The 24,586-nt window shown below is 41.8% G+C and overlaps 1 protein-coding gene across 4 annotated transcripts; it reads right to left on the reverse strand.

Annotated features, from left to right (window-relative positions):
• Positions 1-884: 884 nt before the first annotated feature.
• LOC137133378 (bone morphogenetic protein receptor type-2-like) lies at positions 885-24,206 on the reverse strand. 4 transcript variants are annotated; one of them, XM_067516934.1, is made up of 19 exons: positions 23,928-24,206; positions 23,047-23,217; positions 20,352-20,540; positions 19,819-20,028; positions 17,746-17,853; positions 17,561-17,652; positions 16,959-17,192; positions 12,732-12,846; positions 12,161-12,321; positions 11,840-11,987; positions 11,589-11,725; positions 9,312-9,448; positions 9,147-9,213; positions 8,854-8,947; positions 8,612-8,691; positions 8,413-8,532; positions 8,115-8,321; positions 5,201-6,323; positions 885-4,772 (listed from the first exon to the last, which is right to left on the reverse strand). In XM_067516934.1, exons 2-19 carry the CDS (start codon positions 23,120-23,122, stop codon positions 4,450-4,452), a joined length of 3,621 nt encoding a protein of 1,206 aa, XP_067373035.1. In that variant the 5' UTR covers positions 23,123-23,217; positions 23,928-24,206; the 3' UTR covers positions 885-4,449. The 4 variants fall into 4 exon arrangements, with proteins under 4 accessions (XP_067373035.1, XP_067373031.1, XP_067373033.1 ...); XM_067516930.1 differs by having other exon boundaries at positions 9,021-9,213; positions 23,928-24,205; XM_067516932.1 differs by having other exon boundaries at positions 9,021-9,213; positions 23,047-23,222; positions 23,928-24,205.
• Between the last annotated feature and the right edge of the window lie 380 nt (positions 24,207-24,586).

A 24,586-nucleotide genomic window follows, 5' to 3' on the forward strand; every position in this document is an offset into this window, starting at 1 on the left:
ACCTAAAATACATGTCTTTGGACTGTGGGAGGAAACGCACACAAGCAGAAAACAGAATTTTCAGTTTTAAATTTAATTTTCTCGTTTTTTAGCTTTAGTAACATAATTTTAGGTGGAATTATTGAGGTGGAAAGTATATAATCTTAGATTACCCACAAGTATAGTACTTATTACTAAAATATGTTAGATATTATTAGTTCTTATTTTAGCAGTATATCAGGTTTTTGCTTACATAAAGGCAAATTTCAACCTAAAACGAGATTAAAGTCAAAGCCTAGACGCTTCTTCTTCTTCTTGCGTTTTTATATGGCCATTTGCAAACAAGTTAGCTGCAATACAGGCAACAGTGCTTTACATCCACTAAAGAACAAACTAAATTAGAGACTTTACTCTGCCTCCTTCTGTTGTAAGTTTTCTTTATATGCTGCCATAATGTCTTCCTTTGTTCACTCTTCCTGCCATATGGACCTAATTTCTGCTATGATTTTAAGTGCCGTCTTACTACAACTGATTTACATGTCTGCTCCCTTTTTAAAATGTCGAAGAGACACTGACTTCAGCTAATTTTCTTAATACACATGGCAAACCACACTTTATATAAATATCCCACCTTTTAGACGATAAAGTACACATCAAACTCATATAAAGTATTTTACATTAAAATCCACCAATATATTTTCTCTGCTCATCTCCAAGTCTAGACATTGGACATTCATACCTAAAACAAATGATAAATATGACTGACGACTCTTCACAACAAACTAAAGAGTAATTGTCCTGTTTTGCCTGTTCTCATGTTTTCTGGAATGTTTTAGAAAACATGTTTAAAGAGTTTCACGTGTTACAGAGCATGAATGAGCACAAAGTAAAAGCACATAGACACATCGGATCTTCTGCACTTTATTCAAGGACGAACATGTGATGCAATGATGGTCTTCTACACAGATTTACTACATGTTGGGGGGAAACTCAATCTGCAGGACTGTACAATATGCTTTGTGGAGTATAGTGTGCACAGAAGGCCTGTCAGTTTGCAGTATCCAACATTGACAGTACACAGTGGTACAATGTGAAATAATGTGTACAGAGTATTTACATGAAACCAATAAGCATAAATATACATGAATTAATGAAGTACAACAGAGCCACAGGAATCACATGACATGGAGCAGTAAAACTGTTGGCTATGTCCTCAATACTGCATCTAAAACCTTTTACACCGAACTGAAGGCATACCATAGTATTTGGCTGGTACTTCATACAGGTAGTAGCTGTGTTCAGACTCAACCCAAAGCTAATTTTACTACCTTACAAATCTGAAACGCATATACCGAGTTCAAATCTACAGGTCTGCGACAGGTTTGTTTTGGTCCCTGTGTTTGGGTGGGATCTGGTAGTTACATCCGTAAGTAAACTATGTCCAACATTTAGGAAAAGGAGCTTGTGGCCAACAAACAACTTCACATAAAGTGGAGGAAAATTTGTTTTGTCCTCATTCTGAATACCTCAGGTAAAGTCATTCTCAGAATGACAGTGAAGTGTGCAGAGGGGTGGAAAGGAACTGTTTGACCAATTATCTGGTGTTAGCCTGGTTCCAAAAACCTGCACTCTGGTACCAGACTCAATTTGTTTTTTATGGATGGTGAGTTAACCACACTCATGGACTCCCTTGTACACTTGTACAGAAGTGGACCTTTTTAGTCTTGCAGATCTGTACCTGCACGTCGGGGACACAAAAACGGGGGTATGGACAAATTGTCCACTATGAACACGACCAAAAGAAGGAAGGAGGAGGACCTCCTTTGTTTCTGGTATTTGACCAAACAACATGGAATAGTGAAAATTGAAACAGGATTTGTAACAGTTTAACAAGAACAGTGTTGAGGATGAGGAATAAACAGCACAAACATTCAGAGCCTGAAACTAGTGTCCACTTTTTCAGCTGGTGCTGGTGCACTCAGTGCAGAATCCAATTTTTGACCCTTGTTGAAGTCCACCTGGACCATTGCAAACCTGTGCAAGTCATACCAATTGCGTTGCGCAGACTCTATTGGAGCAGTGGGTCTGCGATTTACAGTTACTCCTGGTTTCAGACTCCATTTGGCTCTTGACTCAGTCAGGATGATCTATCTGCCTTCACACATTTCATATGTACACATTAGCATATCTACAAACAGTACAAAGAGTAGAAAATACACTTTAGAAGGCATCTTAATCTACAGTAAAACCACATTATGGCGCTGATGTTACAACTTTACAGCGAGTGTAGGTGAAAATATTAGGGACAGAAAATGAGGGTGTGGATTATGTGTAAGACTTACTAAACAAGTTCATTTATTACACATGTAAAGGGGAAATGTTGCAGGTGTGTCACATGCAGACGATTACTAAACAATTACAATTTGCCATTTATAAAATCAGTCATTCAAAAATATAGAAAACGGATGAAAATGGGGTCCAGCCTAACTAGTTCTAATTCTGAGTCCTTCATCTCTCTCTCTTATGTTGCTTTTGTTTAAAAATGCCAGACCAAACTCCATTCAAAATCTTATGACATTTTGAAAGAGTTTTACAACTGCTACTACTACTACTACTACTAATACTAATACTACTATTATAGGTGCATATACCTCGTAAATAACATAAAATATACGGTGGGATAAATTGTAAGGATCCACTTTAGACACTAAGCATCAATTTTGTGGTTTTAATTTAAAATAATTTTTCATGTCAATGCAAAGCAGGTTAGTGCCAGTTTTTTCAGTGGTTACAGTAAAAGTGCTGCAGACTTTAGGGATCAGTGCTGAATAAAACAAACTGCTGTCAGTAAATCTGACGATGTTTCTAATATACCAGTATACCCACTAAACTTGTAACTTGCCCTAGTCAAACGGACCTGTTTCTAGATGGACTGATGAGTAAGTGTTTAAATAAAACAGCTTAGGAGTAGATCAAAGGCATATTTTGTCTGTTCTATCAAATCTGTCCTTCAACTCCTTTGACAGTTCAGCTGTATTTTCATCTAATTTCCTTCCTTTTTCATCTATAAACTACATGAAAACTCCAGCCTACATTAGTGTTAAGGTACCTGAGGAGGTTGTATGTGGCCGGGACTTTGCAGGTCACAAGGCTGATGCTTAGGAAAACTCCACAGGCCCTTCTAGCTTTTTTGACTTTCTACATGTATTCTTTTATTGTCTTCTTGACTTCCTATTTCCTTCCAACCCAATCAGGGCAGTCACATAGGTTCGTTGAATAAAGTGTGCAAATTAAAAGAAGAAGAAAGATTCTCCAATGGTCATGTTGACAAATCTGTTCCAAGGACATGTCAACAGGAGGCATCATGAGCTGACTGCATAGCTAGATTAGGGTTTAAAGCAAAAGCTCCTCTTTAAAACATGTCAAACATTGTACAAAGACATAAAAACAAAAAAGATTGAAAAAAAGTTCTAATTACGTTTTTTACTCTAGTAATTGCACAAAGTCTTCTTTATATGGTCTGTTAGTTTTAAATATGAACCTTAGTTTAAAGTGCTTTAAAATCTCACTACTGACTTGAACCTGTCCAGTCCAAACCCATGGACAAGCCTCTAAATATATCTACCAGCCACAAGAAGAACTAAGAAGGGCTAAGAAGCCCTGGTCCTGATGCCACTGGCCCACTATGTTTTTCAGAGTTACAGATTATCTGGATCTGGTTTGTTCAGTCCATCAGAAGCTGCAAGGAAACATCAGTGATGAGGGTGGCTTGGGGAAGACAAAGTGAAATGGTATCTTCAAGCATCTAATAGACTGAACAGATCCGGATGCAGAAAATCAGCATTTGAGGACCAGTGTTGCGTACCCCTGGTCTACAAGTTTGGGAATACTCTCAGAAGATTAAAGGGTTATGGAGGTCTTGAGCTATTTCAATAATAAGTAAGGGTCATGAGTACCTGGAACTTGATTTAGTACTACTTCCTTTGTGGTAATGAAATCTATTCCATAGAACTCGGGTCAAAAGCAGGTCTAGGAATATGGAAACAAAAGCAAGAACAGGTACAAAGGTAAGTTCAGTTACCGGCCAGTAAGTCACACCTGATCTGACCCTAGGGACAAGTCACATCTGACAACCACAGGCGAGTCACTGTGCACCTGAAGGTATACCAGAGGGAAATTCCTTCATTTAACATTATCAGAGGTTTCTGGGCAATCTTGTTACTCTAGTGGGGTCAAGGCCACACCAACTAAGAACAAACCATTAACCTAAATGCTAACCAACATTATGGGCATTTCTGCTACTTATTCAGGGTCAAGGTTGAAGTCTGATGTCTACACTTTTGAAAACTGTCCAGCTGAATTAGAGAAAATGCTCCCAAACCTTCACTGCTTCATGGTCAATCAGTGCTGCAACCTGGGAGTATTTCATTTTAGGCCGTTTCCTGTGCCTTTAAAGTCTCTTGATTAAGGTCAGAAACAGGTCATCCTATCAGACTCTGAGGCTGTGGTCGCCGTGGCTCCCCCTCCGATTAAAAACACAGCCATACTGGATTTGGACTGGTTGATTTTAGGGATGTCAGTGCCTCCAGCTCTGCAAAGACCAGAAGAAAAGTGGGTCTGGCTACTATCTTTGCCACTGGTGTTGAGGTCAAAGTCAGGGTCGAGAGCTGTATCCGTGGATACAACCCATGAAGCCGGGCGCCATTTTTTCAGGGTATATGGTGTCTTAACGCGACGTTTTATTTTCTCCCCTGATGTGCTCAAACTGCCATTATCTGCCAGAGAAAAATCATCTGAGGGGGAGAAAAAAACATTATAACATTTGTCTCTAGTGATCACAGACAAAAAAACAAAATCTATTGGCTCATATTGTTGCTTTAACTAGGTCTGACAGCCCAGACAAGATCTATTCATCTGCTGTGACTGGGCACTGGGCATTATTTGCTAAATATCCATGCAGAAATGCACATAGCAATGTTGATACTGATTGGCCTTAATGCATTAGTGGTGCAGGAAGTTTGAGCTCCTTGCCTGGCTAATGAATCAAGTAAAAATCACAATCACATCACAAAATCACATTTCTAAAATGATACATTCACCAGAGGCATGTAACAGGGCCTAAGGTTTGTAATAATAATTGTACGCTGCACTCAAGGAACAACCCTTAAAAACAACCAGAATCTGAAGTTAGTCAGTTCTTATACTTAAAATCTTGACTTACCTGAAGACATGCAGGATGATGAAAGATCCAAAGAACAGGGACGTTCAGGCCTCTTGACTTTGCTCTGTCCCAACTGGGGTGGCAACACATCTGGTGAAGCCTGTAGAAATGCAGGTTCTGAAGCTGAAGCTTTTCTAAGACCCGTGGTTTCTGAATCCCAAGGCTCCAAAATGAGATTTTCTGGAACTGTATTTTCTGAGGATGGAACATCTGGAGCTGAATTCACAACAGGGTCTGAGGCTGGAGCCGCTACTGCTGGAGCGTCTGTACATGAACATTTCTGGGCAAGGGTTATACTATCTAGCACTACAGTTTTTGAAAATGATGTTGCAGGATATAAGTCTTGTGCTTGTAATGCTGGGCTTGCTGGGGCTTCTGGAAGTAGAACTTCTGGTGCTTTTATTAAGCCAAAATCTGGATCCCTGCATCTTGGAACTTCAGAGTGGGCCAGATGAATCTTTGGAATTTGAGTATGTTCAGAGGCCAACAGTGGTTTTGCAACAAGGGCTTTGTATATACATGTGCCTGTTTCTGTAGCTGGTCCAATTGGACTGGAAAGAAGGGCTTTAGTTTTCGTATTTGAAAGTGAATCATTAGTAAGGTGTGCAGGGGTCTGCTGATGTGCCAGCTGACTGTCAGGATTAGGGCTAACCTCTGAGACCATCAGGCTTTCAGGTTTAATCTCTAAACCCTGCATCTTGACTTCAGATCCCACTGGTTGCCTGTTGTTGTTGTTGTTTGAGTTTGAGCCTCGTCCTGACAGGATATTTGGAGCTCGAGACTGAGGATGAGGGAGGGGTTCGCTCTCAGCAGGTAGCTGTTCTCTCCGGAGTAGGGGTTCATGTTCATCGGGAGTGAAGTTGAGCACATTCAGGCGGGTCTCCTCTCCTCTCATCATCCCTTCCTCCATCTTATCCTCCTCCTCCAACTGTGGTCCTGCCAGATTGGTTCGACCTCCACCTATCATGCCATTAGTCACGAGGATGGGGACGCCTGCATTGTAGCTGCTGGTGACCATTGTTCCTGACTGGACTCTGGTGTTGTTCGTTACTGTGGTTACCATGTAGGGCTCTGCAGCAGTGGCGACTGTTACAGTGTTCATCTTAGCAACACCTGTTTCCACCTGAAATACAGCAGAGTCTGAATTAGTAATGCAAGAAAATTTGAGCTTTTAAAGAATGTTCGCAGGTGAGTTAATTAGTGAATAATTGATTAGTTCAGCATCTCTTTTATTCCATAATCCCAACATTTAGAACAACAGCCATAACAATGAAAAATATGACCTATTGTGCTGAAGAAATAACAGAGTGCGGTTTTCTTTTCCTGTTTCAGCCTATCTTGTAAGGACTGGACAACAGCAGATCACGTGGTCCGAACATTAATTTTGCCCAGAGTATCCAGATTTTCCCTCTACAACATAAGAGAGATCAGACCCTACACCACGGAATATACAACCCAACTCATTGTACAGTTGCTGGTCGTATCTCATCTTGATTACGGCAATGTTCTGTTAATGGGGTTACCAGTATGCACAATCAAACCCTTGCAGATGATCCAAAACATGGCAGCTTACCTTATTTTTAATCAGCCAAAAAGGACCCATGTCACTCCACTCTTTAGATCTCTACAATGGCTTCCGTTAGCTGAGTGATCACCTCAACAGCTCCTGCTTACCTCAACTCACTCATTCAGGTCTACAATCCTTCCTGTCCGCTGCGGTCTGCCAACGAACAACGTCTGGTGGTGCCAGCATCGCACAGAAGACAACAAGCAAAACTCAGCGCAATGATCCCACGATGGTGGAACAAGCTACCAAACTCTGCACGTTCAGCAAACTCACTCCCAATATTCAAAAAACTGCTGAAAATAGAACTCTTCCGCATCTTCCTATGCACTTAAATGACATATATGTAAAAATAACAAAACAAACGAACAAAAAAAAAACTTTTTTTCTGTTCTTTCTTGCACTTGCATCTCATGAAATTTAAACACTTTTCTGACAGTACTTCGCTTTGATGATTTCTCCTTGACTAAGATTTTTGCTGCCTTGTACCTCACTTTTAAGTCACTTTGGATAAAAGCGTCTGCTAAATGACTAAATGTAAATGTAAATGTGACAAGTGTTTTAGTTGTTGCAAGTTTCTGGTTACAGGCTGCTACAACAGCAGCAGGAAAATCCCTCCAAAGACGGCAACAAATTGACATATCCTGACCTGACCAGTCCAACCGGACAGCAGTAATTTCTTGGTGGAACTATAATGAGCCCATCCAGTTCGTCAAGCTTTTCCAATCTCCCGCTGATTTTTGCTGCATGTAAGATGCTCTTTGTTTTGTACAGTTACAGAGATAAAATAACTAAAGTCCAAAATATTTGGTCAGTGAGGGGCTGCTGCATTTGAATATGCTGGCATTACTGCCAAACAAGCTGGACTGTTGACTTAACCATGTGTTAGAAGTGAGGTAGCTTTAGCATGTAACCAGTAACTCCTGATAATGTCAGACTCTTTTGGTGTGTTGGGATTCTGGAAGATAAGCTACCGCTTAAGGAGCTGCAAAGAAAAGGCTAAACGAACCTTTTTCACAGGTATGGTGCACTGTGTTACTTTAATTTACTTTACTTGGTGATTTATTGTTGTTTAGTCTATGCTACGTTGATTACTCTGGATGATGACCTGTGGAAATGCTACAATAACAGAGAACGTTAACTTAGTTAAGTCACCCCTGAGGTATCAATCATTATTAGAGATGACTAAATTCTAGATTGACACAAACACCTTAAAATCAAGGTTCAGGTCAATTTAGAGACGGGCTACAGCCACAACAATGCCCTGATGTACTGTCTACAGTGACTGGTTGCTAGTCAAAGATCTCACTTCAGACCAATCTAACCGAGTCCAAACATATTCTGCTGTACCTGTCTGTGGTTTGACTTTAGTTTTCCCAGCTTAAGGCGAGAAGAGGACGAGGTGCTGTTCTTGTTTTTGGGGAGAAGTTGGAGACTGGTGGGTCTCTGGTGCAAGTTCTGCTGTTTTGGGAGTGGGTGGAGAGAGGAGGAAGGAGGGCTTTCTATGCAACCAACACCCCCAAGGTCACCTTGAAGAATTGGTGCAGAGCAGTTTGCCTGGAGAAAGAAAAGAATCAGATCTCAGCTTATAGAAGACTTTCAAACAGGCACAAATGAGGTCATTGAGGTACTTCTGCAGTAGTAGTACCTCAGTAGTTTGTAGTATCTGTTGGTATAGGAAGTTGGTAGTTCGTGGTTCTGATCCAAACTGTTTCTGTGAATGCTCCATCAAGTTTTCATCAGAACTTTCCCTTACGTTCTTGTCAACCTGTAGAGACAGATTGATATTTAACTGATGTGTGGAGACTGATGTGGTCTAAACTTAAGAGTGTATAAAAAGTGAGCACCTCTTTCGGGTCAAGCTTGTTGGCCTCCAGGTCTTCTTCTGTCAACTGCAGGCAAACGGGGACACTAGGAACAGCATGATCTGTAGGACAGTTACCACACTGAGAGAAGCACTTACAAGGCACTTTGGTCCTCACTACTGAGGAGACAGATATTCATCTTCCCCAGCTGCTGCATACTGATGACTTTGGTGAAGCTGCCTTCAGGCACTGAAATGTCAGTGTAACACATGTGCATGACTTACAGGTATGTTCAGACTCAGACAAGGTGCTCAGGATGGTGGCAGGTGTTGCTGCAGTGGTGGCAGAAATGCTGCTGTCTGAACTTAACAGTCGAGCCTAAATGACAGAGATGTAAGGACAAGTAAGCTTTAATGAATATTTAAGTTTGTAACGGCTGTAAAATCTCTACCTGTGCCTGCTGCCGTTCAAAGTTGATTGAATTCCTGTTTTTGTCTACACCTTCAGAGCCACTGGCTGTTGTCTTGACAACAAAGGCTGGGTGTCTGTCTCCCTGGAGATTTTTGACCACGCCTACCTGCAGATCCTCAATGTAAGATGAGGTGGAACCTCCCTGAGGGGGCCACTGACCATGAGACAGATTCCTGAGAGGCAAACAGAAATCTATATTAGGGTAGAGTATACCTAGGGTCGTGTACTGCGGTGTGTATATAACTGGTCGTGTACTGCGGTGCGTGTATACCTGTGGTTGTGTACTGCAATGTGTGTACTCAGCTGTGTGAGTTCAGACAGTCTCTCCTCTGCACACTGAGCAGTGAGTCGAGCTTCAGCGTCCTGATCCCAACAGTCCTCCATTGTCTCTTTCAGGGAACGCAACACCTAAAAACACACAAACACAGAAAGTTAGCAATAAAGCATTAGTTTCAGTGAAGGGTGGCTGTAGCTCAGTTGGTAAGCCAGCCGTCGTGCACCAAGTGGCTCCCGGTGGGTCAGGTAAACACCTTGCATGGCAGCCACTGCCACTGGTGTGTAGAGTGTATTTGTGAATGGGTGAATGAGAAGCAACATTGTAAAGTCCTTTGGATAAAAGTCCTATATAAGCGGCCATTTAACATTTTTTGTCAGTTCTACAGTCAATGAATAAATCAAAAAACTATAAACATAAAACTGCATCACAGTAAAGAACATGACTTAAATAATAACAATAATAATACAACCCTAATTCAAAAAAAGTTGGGAAGATGTGAAAATGTAAATAGAAACAGAATGCAATGTTTTGCAAATCTCATCAACCAATATTTTATTCACAATAGAACATAAACAACATATTAGATGCTGAAACTGAGACATTTTGCCATTTCATGGAAAATATTAGCTCATTTTGAATTTGATGGCAGCAACACATCTCAAAAAAGGTGGAACAGGGACAACAAAAGGCTGGAAAAGTAATGACCACAAATTAAAAACACATTTGACATTTGACAACTTGACAACTAATGAGGTTAATTGGCAACAGGTCAGTAATATGACTATAAGAAGCTTTTCAGAAAGGCAGAGACTCAATTTTAAAATTATGAAGACTTTGAAGATCCTACCATCTACCGTATATAATTTCATCAAAAAATTTAGAGAATTAGGAGGAATCTCTGTGTGTACAAGGGACGAGGCTGAAGGTCAAACTGGATGCATGTGATCACTGCATGGACTCAGCAACATTTCCAGAAAAAACTGTCTGTGAACACAGTTCACTGTGCAATCCAAAAATGTAAGTTAAAGCTGTATCACGCAAAAAAGAAGCCATATGTGAACACGATCCAGAAACACCTCCATGTTCTCTGGGCCAAAGCTCATTTAAAATGGTCTGAGGGAAAACCGAAAACTGTTCTGTAGTCAGAAGAATCAAAATTTTAAATTATTTTGGAAACCATGGATACCATGGACCATCAAGCTTGTTATCAGCAGACAATTCAAAAGCCTGCATCTCTGATAGTATGGAGGTGCATTAGTGCTTATGGTGTGGGCAGCTCACACATCTGGAAAGGCACCATCAATGCTAAAAAGTACATAGAGGTTTTAGAGCAACATATGCTCCCATCCAGACAATGTCTCTTTCAGGGAAGGCCTTGCATATTTCAGCAAGACAATGCTAAACCATATACTGCATCCATTACAACAGCATGGCTTCACAGGAGAAGAGTCCGGATGGTGAACTAAACAGAATGCTGCCTGCAGTCCAGACCTTTCACCCATATTAAACATTTGGAGCATAAAATGAAAAATCCAGCAACAAAGTCACAGGACTGTTGGGCAGCCAGAGTCCTGCATCTGACAAGAATGGGACAACATTCCTCTCCTAAAACTTCAGCAACTGGTCTCCTCACTGCACAGACATTTACAGACAGTTGTTAAAAGAAGAGGGAATACCAAACAATGGTAAACATCACTCTGTTCCAACTTGTTAGAAATTTGTTGCTGTCATCAAATTCAAAATGGGCAAATATTTTCGCTTAAATGTTAAAATTACGCAGTTTCAACATCTGATAAGTTGTTTATGTTCTATTGTGAATAGAATATGGGTGGATAAGATTTGCAAATCATTGCATTTTGTTTTTATTTACACATCATTTATCACATATTATTTAAAAGCACATTTCAGGTCATTCAAGGACACTGTACATGACATGTGTTTTCGTCCTTTTGGCTTATCCCGTGAGTTCAGGATCACCACAGCGGATCATTTGTCTGCATGTTTATTTGGCACAGTTTATTTTATAGTGTCAAGGGCACTGTACATAATAAGCAATAATCAATAACAACTAATAAATAGACTATGATTTTTTTTTATTATTCAGTCTGTCAGGTGGAGCTTCCTGTACAAATATTTGGATGGAACTAGATCATTTAATGGGCAGAAAAACAATATATTTGTTATTTTTGTGATTTCAGGTTCGACACACACAATATAAATAACCTCATTAATTAAATGTCTTTGTGTTGAACCTGACAGGTGAGAACTGACCAAGCTGTTATCCTTCCAGGCTTCAGGGAATCTGGGTCTGTATTTCTCTCTGGCGACGAGGATCTGCATGTCCTCAAAGCTTGGATGATTCCCGAGCTCAGCCTGAAACGCCAGCTGGTACTCAGGTACTGCTTCACCTGAACCCATAGAGAACATCTGTCACTAATCAAGCCTTTTATTAGTCTTACATTAAAAGGTTCATACTTTATGTGTTAATTTGTATGTAATGCATGGTATTCATGTTGTGTCACCTGGGAACAGGTCGGAGCACCTCCTGAAGCTCTCCCAGTAGAGCAGACCCAGAGCGTAAACATCCACCTGCTTCAGTGCCGCCTCACAGTCCCTAAGGTTCAGAGCTCCACCCAGAACCTCTGGAGCCATGTACCGCACTGTCCCCACCTACATTCAGAAATCCCTCATAGTCTCATTTTACACCTGTACCACCATCATCTTCAACCTCATCATTATTACCACCATCGCAATTATCACCACCACCATCATTATCAACACCATCATCACCTCCATTATCAACACCACCAACATCACCATCATCATCATCCCCATCACCTGACCTCAGATATTGTCATGGTGTCATCATCCCCATGTCGACAGGGCCGGTTTCCCGTCAGCTTCATGGAAAGACCAAAGTCAGCGAGGACACAGGACAGATCTGCTCGGACCAGGACATTCCTGCTGGTCACGTCTCTGTGGGCCACAGCTGGTTTATAATGGTCTGAGTGGGAGCAGTGTGAGACAAGTTATCAGACTGTAAGTATTAATTTTTAATCACAGCAGCTACACGTTATAAAGCCAGAATGTTTGGTTTTGTGTCAAAGATGATGTGAGTCTGTTCAGATTGATTCATCTTTTGTTTTCAAATCAACTTAAGACATCGGCCCTGTCATAAAAAAAAGATATTTAATTTAGTATCTAAAGGCAGGCTGGTAATCGACCTTTGATGCCACAAATCTGACCATAAAGTTGGGATTTTGTGATATTAGAATAAATAAAGTTAGAAACAAAAAGATTAATAAAAACAGAAATAAAATAAAATGAGTCCATTAAAGCCTGGGGGAATACAGCTTGACACAGGTGACACAGACTCACATTAAGACAAACACAGGAAGACAGACTTCCATGTACCTGCTCTGTAGAGCTCAGTGTGAAGGAAGGCGAGTCCTCTGGTCACACCATGACTCATCCTGCAGCAGGTCAACCAGTCCACTGTGTTTACAGATAGGTAATGAGAAAGAGAGCCCTGAGGGACACACACACACATTGGACAAGAGCCTTAATATAAAACAATAAAAAGGTTGTGCACTTCATTAGGGTCCACATGTACAATCAAATCCAATGCAGTACAACAACTCTGCCATCAGTTCTACTTTTACAAGGGTCTTATGTCTCAGTTTTTCAGTTCTCACTGTGTTCACTACACTGCTAAGAAGACAGGAGTTACTGGCAGACACTGCTGGTGCAAATAATAGTGGAGATACATCTAAAGAATAACCAAGACTTTTAAATATAAATGTCTAGTCTCAAGTGTTCCAGTCTCCAAGGATCACACACCTGATGACTAGAAACTATGAACTAGAGCAGTGGTTCTCGAGGATAGAGGTTCTCAGGATAGAGGATAGAGGTCTTGAGGACCAGGAGTCCTCAAGACCTCTATCCTGCTTGTTTTCCAACTATCCCTGCACTACCCATTGCTGATTGGTTAAACACACCTAATCCAGGTGATCAGCAGTGGGCAGGCCACATGTTCTTTGGCCAACACAAACATGGTAGCAACTAGCGTTTCGAAAATGAAGCAACTTTTGCTGAAAAGAACAAAAAGAAAAGACAAAGCACAGAGTTGGGGTGAGGTACAACACAAACTGGCTGATTGGTGTGTAATGTTTAGGATCTCAACAGACTTGCTTTTACCAACGCATGCATGTATTAGTGTCTCTTATACATCAGGCAGCAGATCAGATGTGCTTAGACTCAGACACTACACTGCTGTCAGGAAGTCTGGATCTTTGTTCCCTTGGTATTCGCTGGGAGTGGCGCTCTAGTACCCATATTTCATGTTTTTGAGTTGTTTTTTACTGGATGTTGTGCAACTTTCAATTCACCGTCCAGTGGAAATATTTACTAACATACACACCAATAGTGGATCAATCTGGTGATAATTTTTTTCCCAATCAGTAGAAATGATGGAATAGTGAATTTATGGAATATGGAAATAGTGTGAAAAGCAGTCACAAGTGCTCTAAAGGATTATTACAATAGATGCCAGTTGACAGCCTGACTGATCCTGCCTGTACCTTTAGCTCACACAGACATTAATGTCAGCCTCAATGTGGAAATTCTTTTTTTGTTTTCTTTTATTTTGAGAGTTTTTAGCTGAGTGTGAGGCTCAAATGTGTTCATTTAATGAGCTGACATATAACAGGAAAGCTTGTAGCTTTGGTTAGTGTTGCACTTCTGGCTGCAGTTTATATTTTTCTTCAGTAGCCATGCTTGTGAAAACCAAACAGTATTTCAGCAGAAACACCTCATAATCACAGTCAAACCCACTGTCAAATGGTTGAGTTAACCATGAAGAATCAAGTTTTTGGAATGTTCTCATCAAAGTCTAAACCTCAACCCGACTAAAATGCTGTTTAAATGAATGTTCAAAACCTCAACGAACTGAAGCAATGTTGTAAATAAGAATGGACCAGAATTCCTCCAGAATATTATTTTTGCTAAAGGTCCACATGTTTTTTGGCTTCATTTTTCATTTTAAAGAACTAATGAAACTGGAAAAAAGTACAAGTTGATGTTTATCGGAGGTTATTTCAGGCGAACACAAAGATCAGCTACAATCAGATGGTTTCTAAACTAACATGATGTGTGTTAATGAAGAGTGGTAATAAACAGGAACCTGGAAGCTTGACTGAGAGATGAGATTGTGTGTGTGTGTGTGTGTGTGTGTGTGTTTGTGTGTGAGAGAGTCTGTGTGTGTGAATCCGACCTGGTTTTAGGTGTAGGTCAGACCCAGGTTTGTACTACAGTAAGGTATGGGAATAGACGTTTAGTTGTCAAGGTTAATGATATGGTGTGTGTGTGTGTGTCTGTGTGTGTGTGTGTGTGTGTGTGTGTGTGTGTGTGTGCGTGGGTGGGTGGGGGGTACATTGTGACTACGAATGTCCTCACAGCTACTATCAGACCAACGTGTGTGTGGCTGCAGACAGGAAGCAGTCGTGAAGGCGCCTGCCGTCTTCTCTCAACACAATAACAGGACTGATGGAGAACAAACAGCTCTGCTGTCGGCTCCACCTACAGACTGCAACCACATTCATCTGTTCAGGGCCTGAACCAGTAAAGTTGTCCTGAGGAAACATCAGCATCATTTAAAGAACCTTTGAGGTGGTGACAGTCCATGACAAAATGGACAGTAAACATTAAAACAGGACCTTCTGGCTGTTTGACTGGAGCAATGTAACATTTCCTGAAAGATTATGCCATCAAAAGCAAATCCAGGGTTTGAATAAATGAGCGTGCAGTCTACGTGGTTTCTGCACTCAAGTGCATTTTTTTCATTGTACAATATTTTTTGGTTATTTATAAACCTAGACAACCTCCCTGGATGGGCCCTCACAGCTTGTGCTACAGAGCTGGCTGATGTACTCACTTCCATCTTAAACCTCTCCCTCAGTCAGAGCACGGTCACGACCTGCTTTAAGACCACGACCATTATCCCTCTTCCAAAGAATAATCCTGCGACCTGCATGACCTTATGAAGTGTTTTGAGAGAGTGGTGCCCACATTCAGAGGAGCATAACGGACACATAGGACCCCCTACGGTAAGCATACTGGCACAACAGATCCACCTCAAATGCCATTGCTGCTGCCCTCCATATTTCCCTCTCCCAAGGAGAGGGAAGGACACCTGCATTAGTATGCTCTTTATTGACAACAGCTCTCAACACAGTCATTCCCCACAAACTACCCAACAACTGATTACACTTGGACTACACACCACACTCTGTTACTGGCTCTTCCTGACTGGCAGGTTGCAGTCTGTCAGGATTGGAAACAGGTAATCAACAACCACCCTTACAAAAATTGGCAACCCACAGGGGTGTCTTCTCAGCCCCATCCTCTATACACTTGTTCATGCATGACTGTGTCACCTCCCATAAGGACAACATCATACTGAAGTTTCCTATCACACTGCAGTGATAGGACGGATTACTGGCAGGGATGAAGTGGCCTACAGGAGACAGGTGGCCAATCTGATGACATGGTGTAAGGACAACAACCTCACCTTCAACACAGACAAGAAAAATGAGATGATAGTGGACCTGAGGAAGGAGAGGAGAACTCATCAGCCACTGTTTATCCAGGAGCTTGAAGTGGAGACTTGAAGTGGAGAGGGTGAGCAGAAGTGGAGCGGGTGAGCAGCTTCAAATACCTGGGGGTCCACATTAGGGTCCACATTAGTAAGGACCTCACCTGGACACTCAACTCCAGCTGATTAGTAAAGCACAACAGCGGCTGTACTTCCTGAGGAGACTGAGGAATTTTGGCATGTTATCATTTCACAAGATTCTCAGTAATTTTATATAACTGTACTGTTAATGGCATCTTGACCAGCTGCATCACTTTGTGGCACGGATGCACTACTGTGATAGACCACAAACGTCTGCAGAGAGTAATGAAGACTGCTGAAAAGATCCCCAGGACTGCCCTCTCTGCAGGCTATCTACCAATGCAGAGTCCACATAAGAGCTGCCTCCATCCTCATGGACCGCACCCACTCTCAACATGGACTGTTCACACACCTACCCTCGGGTCAAAGGTACAGTAAAATGCAGGACCTCCAGATTAAGGAACTCCTTCTTCCCTTCAGCTACTAGACTCCCTTCAGCTACTAGACTGATCCATCACACAGAGCAGCTGGACTCAATTTGCACATCTGTTAATGTTACTGCTGCTGTTATTATTATTATTATCACGAGGCTTCTTTATTTTTTACTTAACTTGAACACTTATTACTGTTTGAATTCAGGGTGGATAGCAAAGCAAGAATTTCATTGTACAGAGAAACAAGTTTTCCTAACTGTGCACATGACAATAAATGCTTTGATCTTGACCTAAAAATAGTGTGTAAACCTAGATCCATTAGGATGACAAAAGTCTGCTAAAATCTATTTTAAAGCAGATGTGACATATTGTGAAATGTTGTGGCAAAATCGAAGGCCCCAAATCCTTAACGTCTAATTTATTAATGTTTTCACTCTATTTTCTAAACTCAAAATGTTTTACAACCTTTGAAATCCTGGGTTTAAGGCTGCAGAGTGAGAAACTGTATTACTATAAAAGCTAACGGTCTCTTACATGAGGGTAAAACTCCATGAGGATCAGGAACTCCGTCCGTCCATCAGCTGTCGTCCTCTCATCTACCGCTAAGAAGCGGGCGATGTTGTCGTGTTGCTGCAGCAGTGGTAGGCAGTAGATGGAGCGCTCATTTACGTAGTTCTGCCAGTTAACGGAGGTGAAGAGTTTAACGGCCACACAGCGTTCATTCAGAGAGCCACGATACACTGCACCGTAACGCCCTCGACCAATCAGCTGTCAGAGATGACGTCAGAGAGGTTTGTTAGAAAAACATCAAATCTAAATCCTAGATCCCTTTAGGTTAATCGAATCTAATATGTGTCTAGGTCTGTGGGCCTTTAGTCTGCTGCTAATGGTACAATCCACACATTTCTACACATCTCAGCTTGAATTCAAGGCCATTTTTTAATGAAAATTAAAATCCATGGGAATTATAGGAAACATAGGTCCATTGTTTTGGTTATTTGTGTTTAATTCCCCTCATCTCTGTAATGGTGTGCTTTTGTGATCTCTCTGCATAGTTTTCATAATGATCATTCCTGTTCTCGTTTTAGTTGTTTTTCAGTAAGCTCTAACAGGACCCTGTTCTGGGTTGGAGTTACCTCAAGCAGCACGAGGTGATCCAGGTTGACAGCAGACTCTGTGTTTGCTGCCTCCATCACATCTAGAGCAGACAGACTGTGTTTCAGCTTCCCTGAACACACATAAACACATGGTCAGTGTAAACTCTGTTTCAATATTAATCTTGTATGTGTGTGTGTGTGTGTGTGTGTGTGTCTGTCCGCACCTTTCATCATCCTGTATCCCAGGAACAGCGCCATGATGAGGATGGCTGCTATGGCAACAGTTACTAAGGCGACAAGCACTGTCTCCTCCTGCCTCAGTGGCTCATGATCTGTGGTACAATGATGTCATGGTAACATCCCAGTGACCTCATGACTCAGGCAGTGACATTAAAGAACACCAGATCTGGGACTTACTCAGCACCTCCACACCCCACCCCAGAATCATTGTGGATCAATCAAGACTTACTCTGATGTCTGAGCCGCACACTGTGACAGGAGCTGATTACAGAGGGACAGTTTGTAGCCCTAAGCTGACTCACTATATTTCGTGTTTACAATCCTGAAACATTTTGGGACCTTCAGGTCCTAAAGCCTATTTGTGATCAGTGCTGCCCCTCATGTAGACTCTGACAATGCAACACCAATACTGTAAAACATTAAGTAAACATCCACTGAATGTATGGAAACAGCACTGGTAAAAATCACCAATGATCTTCTCTTGGTATCAGATAATGGACTAGTCTCTATATTTGTTCTGTTAGATCTTAGTGCTGCATTCTATACCATTGATCACAACATTTTATTACAGAGACAGGAACATAACATTGGGATTAAAGGAACTGCACTAGGTTGGTTTAATATGAATAAATATGAGAAATTTAAATTTGTTCATGTTAATGATGAATCCTCCATGCACACAAAGGTTAGCTATGGAGTTCCACAAGGCTCTGTGTTAGGACCAATACTTTTTACTTTATATATGTCTCCTTTAGGCAACATTATTAGAAAACACTCCATAAATTCCCATTGCTATGCTGATGATCCCAGCTATATCTATCTATGGAACCAGATGAAAAAAATCAAGCTTCAAGAATACAAGACATAAAGGCCTGGATGTCTCACAACTCTAGATGGCATATGTTTGGCCTCCAGTACTACTGCAAGGAAACTTTGAGTTATTTTTGACCAGGATTTGTCCTTTACCTCACATATAAGACAAATCTCTAGAACAGCCTTCTTCCACCTACGGAATATTGCCAATATTAGGAGCATCCTGTCCCAAAGTGATGCCGAAAGTCCATGCATTTGTTACTTCTAGGTTGGACTACTGTAATTCCCTACTTTCGGGATGCTCCAGTAACTCCCTAAAGAGCCTGCAATTAATCCAAAATGCTGCAGCAAGAGTGCTGACTGGAACTAGCAAGAGAGATCAAATTTCCCCTACAATAGCTTCTCTACATTGGCTTCGTAAAAAAATCTAGAATAGAATTTAAAACCCTTTTACTTACAAAAGAACATTTAGAGCTTTTTAAAGCTCTAAACGGTCAGGCTCCATCATATATAAAAGACCTCATAGCACAATATCATCCCAGTAGACCACTTCGATCTCAGAATGCAGGCCTACTTGTGGTTCCCAGAATTTCCAAAGTTAGAATGGGAGGAAGAGCCTTTAGTTATCAAGCTCCTCTCCTGTGGAACCAGCTCCCAGTTCAAATTTGGGAAGCGGGCACCCTCTTTACTTTCAAGTCTAGGCTTAAAACCTTCCTCTTTGATAAAGCTTTTAATTAGTTATAGTCATGCTGCTATAGGCTTAGACTGCTGGGGACCCAGCCCCCGATGGACTGAGCTCCTTTCCAGCTCTTGTCCCTCTCTCCTCATTAACTCCTCATTAACTTTGTGTCTCTGTGTCCCTCTCTCTGTCCCTTTTTGCAGGTGTCCCCAGCCTTGGAACTGTGTGTTTTCCATTGTGCGGCTGCCTTCCTACCAATCTGCCCAATGTTTTGTTGCTGCTTTTGTTGCTCTTTTCATTTCTCTCTCCACTTTCCACTCACCCCAACCGGTCAAGGCAGATGGCCACACACCCTGAGCCTGGTTCTGCTGGAGTTTTTCCTCTCTACTGTTGCCTAGGGCTTGCTCAAGGGGGAAGTGTTGGGTTTTCTCTATAAATCTTTATAGTCTCAACTTTATTCTGTAAAGTGCCTTGAGATGACTTTGTTGTGAATTGGCATTTTATAAATAAAATTAAATTGAAAAGGATTCTCTAAAGCAAAGGTAGATATCTTGGAGCCTCTTACTGGTCTGTTGGTCGTCTCGTCTGCTGGGCTTTATCAACCTCAGGGCGGGGGTGTCGGCAGTGGGGGGGGCCTCTGTGAAGTTGGCGTTGCAGAGATCTCGGCTGCAGCAGCAGAACCTGTAGCTGCCGTTCTGGATCTGAGACGGTGTCGCCGTCACCACGCAACGATTGCTGTGACACTCCTGCTGGTCGCCAATGTGAGTCCAACAACCTGCAGAGAAAATACGCCCGACATGTTAAAGGGTGAGAGCAATGACCAGGAAAAATTCAGGTAACGATTAGAGCAGCAGAACATCAGCATCAAGAGAAAAAGGAACATCCAGAGAAAAAGGAAAAGAAACTGTATTTCCACCACTGAGGAGCAGAGTGAGAGAGACTGTAAAAAATTGTGAGAGGGAACCTGTGGTTGGAGGTCCAAATCTTTAGCTTAGGACAATGTCCACAGTTTGACGAATAGTTTGTTCTCAAAAGACACCACTTATTCAGACCCAGGATAGATAAAACTCTAATGAATCCTAACTGTGGGTGTCTCACCTTGCTTCACCAGGTGGATTTCCCCGTCTCCTCGTTTTTCCCACAATCCATAGCAGCGGGAGCCACGGCTGCAGCGGATTGTACCGTTCTCCCGCACCACTCCTCGCAGCTCATTGGTGGTTCCACTGTGAGGCTCCAAACCCTGCAGGTGGTCGGTGAATGCACATTCCCGGTCGTCTGACTGCAGACCTGCGCGCACACACACGCACACACACACACACACACACACACACACACACACACACACACACACACACACACACACAGACAAACACATTTCCTTTTATTACCAAGTGGGGACTTACACTCCATAACTAACCTCAACCTTAACCAACCTCAAACCATGTCATCACTTCCACTTGCTGAATTTGAATGGATTTCCTATTATGGCATACTGTTAGTGTGTAGTTGGTGTGTGGGATAGGATTTTCATTTGATATTTGTGTGCATCGAGCCATCAGTTAAAAAGATCAGTTAATAAGAAGAGTGTCTGAGCAATCAGTGATAACTATAAATGGGATTCCTCTCCTTTGGAATGAAGTGTTACTGATTCAGCAGGTAGAGTGGGTTTCTGTTACCACAGGGTTTGCACTTTATTCCCGAGCTCCACCAGTCCACATGGTGAAGAGTCCTTGGGCAACGCACTGAATTCCAAGATGCTTGTGTTGTCTACAAATATAACTTGTAAATAGGTTTTAATGAAAGCACCTGTGTCTTTATTTATTTAGTTTTTCACTCAACCTCAGTTTAATTTAGTACAGTAAATAGATTAATTAAAAATTCTAGTTGTGGTTTTATTGGAACTAGATCCCACCAGTATGTACAGACACACATGAGTTTTGGTTGTGATGTAACAGTACATGGCTTTAAATGGAGACATTTGTAAGGATGGTTGTGAAATTTTGCTTTTCTCTTTAGACATTAGAAAAAGATCATCATCGACAAAAAACATGAAATGTTACAAATGCACTTTTTATTTATTTCTCTACCTATCATAACCCAGCATGAGAAAGCGATGTTTCCAATATGCAAATTAATTAAAAATCAAAAGTGAAACCACACATTCACAAAACTATTCAGACCCTCACTTTTGTGTAGAATCCTCAGTGGCAGTAATTATCAAACTGTATTACTTGATCATTATTCGCTCCTAGATTCATGAATGAGCCAAAAGTGAAGGGGTCCATGTTGATTTATTAAATCTACTAAAATGAACTTAGGCCCAGAGTACAGGACAGAGGATGCGCAGACATCCTGCAGTAAAGCTTTAAATCTGCCAGATTGGAGACATCAGAGGACAGCTCTGAGAACCAGTGGGATGAGCCAAGGTCTTCAGGGCACACATGTCCCCAAAAACAGAAAAGAGAGAAGTTGCAGCAAATATTTTCTTGTTGTAAGTTTAAAGCTGTGATTGTAATGCAGGATTATTAGGTGACACCTCCATGCAAAACCTCCACAGACTGGGGTTATGTTATGTTATCTTACTCTCCTGTAAAACTCAAACTGTAAAATGCACCTAACAACTACTCAAACCGAAACGAATTAAATTCAAACTAAAGAGTAACAATACTGTGATGATGACAAACTCTGGACCAACTGGTCCTGTTGGTTACAAAAACTAACTGCATGGCCATCAGAGCCTGTTCGGTCTGACAGCTACAAATAAAGATTTGTGTTGGCCTTTAGTTCCATCTGAGCGGGAACCGCAGAGCTACAGCCTCAGGCTCTCACTGTTCTTCTCCACAACTTCTCTCTGCTCGCACTTTTCTCACACTTTATTGTTACCGCACACTTCCTTGGGATGAGGGGTGCAGCAGTTCATGCTCTGAGGAGTTTGTGCTTTCACAATGATTCAAATTCAAAACTCTGCTTCAGCGTCATGGCATCCTCATGGATCTTCTTCTCTAACTGTGGTTTCCCGACTCTGATCTGCAAAGGTCCAGCAAATCCTAAACTCCTACACAGCCCTGGGAGGGAGGGAGGGGGTTCAGCATCAGCTCACAGGAATCTGTCTGCTGCCCCCACCCCCCCAGGCCATGCTGGAGCCAGGCGGAGTCTCAGTGTTTAGTCTACAGTTACAAACATGGGAAGAGGGAGGGGTGTCTGCAGCCTATCAAGCAAATTACAACACAAACAAAAACAGAGGGGCTGACGACACACTGTGTGTGTGTGTGTGTGTGTGTGTGTGTGTGTGTGTGTGTGTGTGTTGTGTGTGTGTGGGTGGGTGGGTGTGTGGGGGGGGCAATTACAGTTAATTAACTAAACAAACAGAACAGACAGTTCCAAACCCCCATGTCCACATGCATGATGCATGATTAAATTCTAGCTTTTTGGTGGTCCAAAGAAGCATCTTCCTCTCAGACTGTAATGACAACAGCACCAGCAGAAGTCCTCTCCCCTATCTAATTGGTTTCTCTGTGATTGATTTACACAGAAAAGAAAATATGACACATTTCCATGGAATGTTTTGGTTCATAGACCAGGAAGAACCTGGATCATTTTTTTACTAAACCATGAAAACCAAAAAAACTTGAAACAAGTTGAGTCTATTTCTGTTTGAAGCTAGTCTAATTGTTTTCTCTTCTTCACATGTCTGTGCTAGTCTAGGCTAACCATTTCCTCTGCCTTACATTTTTGTGCAAAGCTAAATGAATGTATGTCATTAATGTGACATGTTGGTGGTGTGTTGACTGACCAGATGCATCAGGAAGCAGCAGCCAGAAACACAGAACCACCATTAATGCTGATGAAGTCCCACACAAAGCGGCCATGTTGGATCCACCTCACAGTTTCCCGTTCAGTCACGCAAACACTGAAACTCAGGTCGTCATCATTGATCAGGGGTCAGGTTCTCCTAAAACAGCTGCTGCTCTGAAACAAAACACACAGTCTTAGTGTGTACATATGTGTGTATTACATTAGGCAGTGAAAAATATTAATTTATAAAATATGGTATATAAAGTATATAATTGTGTTTTGTTGTGCCTATTAACCTGATAATATTTCTGAAATAAATACAGTATACAGTATGTAGATAATGAGAGCACACCCTGGACACTGACCTTTACATATTATTTCTCTAGTTTTATTTATTTTTATATTGTGGAAATAGGGGAACGTCAGAATAATAGAAAAGCATATTATTATTATTATTGTAAAATATATTTTCTAATATTCCAATACTAGTAAAGCATTAGTGTGCTGATCTGATCTATGAAAGCCCTGGCACATGTTTATAATGTACAAAACCAGTCAAGATCTGATATTCCTTTTCCTGTCATGACTGCAGCAGAACTTGTGTTCGAACCCTTCCAACCTTTGTCCTCCAGCTGTGTCTCTGATATCAATCCACACACTGGGATGTGGCCTCTGGGTCTGTGTGACCTTCACCGTGAAACACACCTGTGCTGCACCTGCCTCACATCACCTGCCTGTGTGTCTGCAGGTTCATGGGACGGCGGCGGCCTCATGACGGCCCAGGCTGCAGGGAGTGGTGGGCGCGCGCACACACGCACGCACAGAAGCACACCCGTGACCGTTATCGTGTCCGGTGTGTACTGATAAAACGGATCTTACCGGGGAGGAAGACTCTGGTCTCTGCAGGAGGGGATGAAGCAGCCTGTCTGTCTCTGTCTCTGCGTCTGTCTGGGTTCTCTTTTATCCGGCTCGGATCAGTTAATCATAGCTCGGCCCAGCTCGGTCCAGTCCAGACTATTCTCTCCTTTGCGAATCTCCGTCCAGCTGCAGGTTTAATCCGCAGAATGAGAAAATCCACAGGGTTAAAGCTGTGCTCCGCTGCTCTGCGGACAAAACCAGACTGTCAAAGTAAAGGGAGTGGAGCGCACGGAGCTTCCGGCAGCGATTTCAAAAGAAAACACCGGGAAATACCGCTTTCTAAAGTATATGTAGTTGTTCCTGTTGGTGAAAAGAATCCAGTGTGACACAAGCCAACGGCCCAGCATTTACAGTGGCCTATTTAAAAGGCAAAAATCTATAAAAACGCACCGAAAACTTGATTTAAATTTTAAAGAGGGGTTTCTTTTATAAATACTGGTGAATGTTGAGGGTTTGCTTTATTTCTGTTTTAGTAAATGTATTTATTTTGTGTGATTTATGTGAGTGTTATTTTAAAAAGTAACAGTTAAAGAGCTCTTTACGTGTGGAGTAAACCTGTAAATGTGGCCCTTAACTGGGAAATAAAGGGGCATCTTTGACGTTGATGGCTGAGATTTAAA

The sequence above is a fragment of the Channa argus genome, chromosome 9 (assembly GCF_033026475.1).
Source record: "Channa argus isolate prfri chromosome 9, Channa argus male v1.0, whole genome shotgun sequence".
NCBI lineage: Eukaryota > Metazoa > Chordata > Actinopteri > Anabantiformes > Channidae > Channa > Channa argus.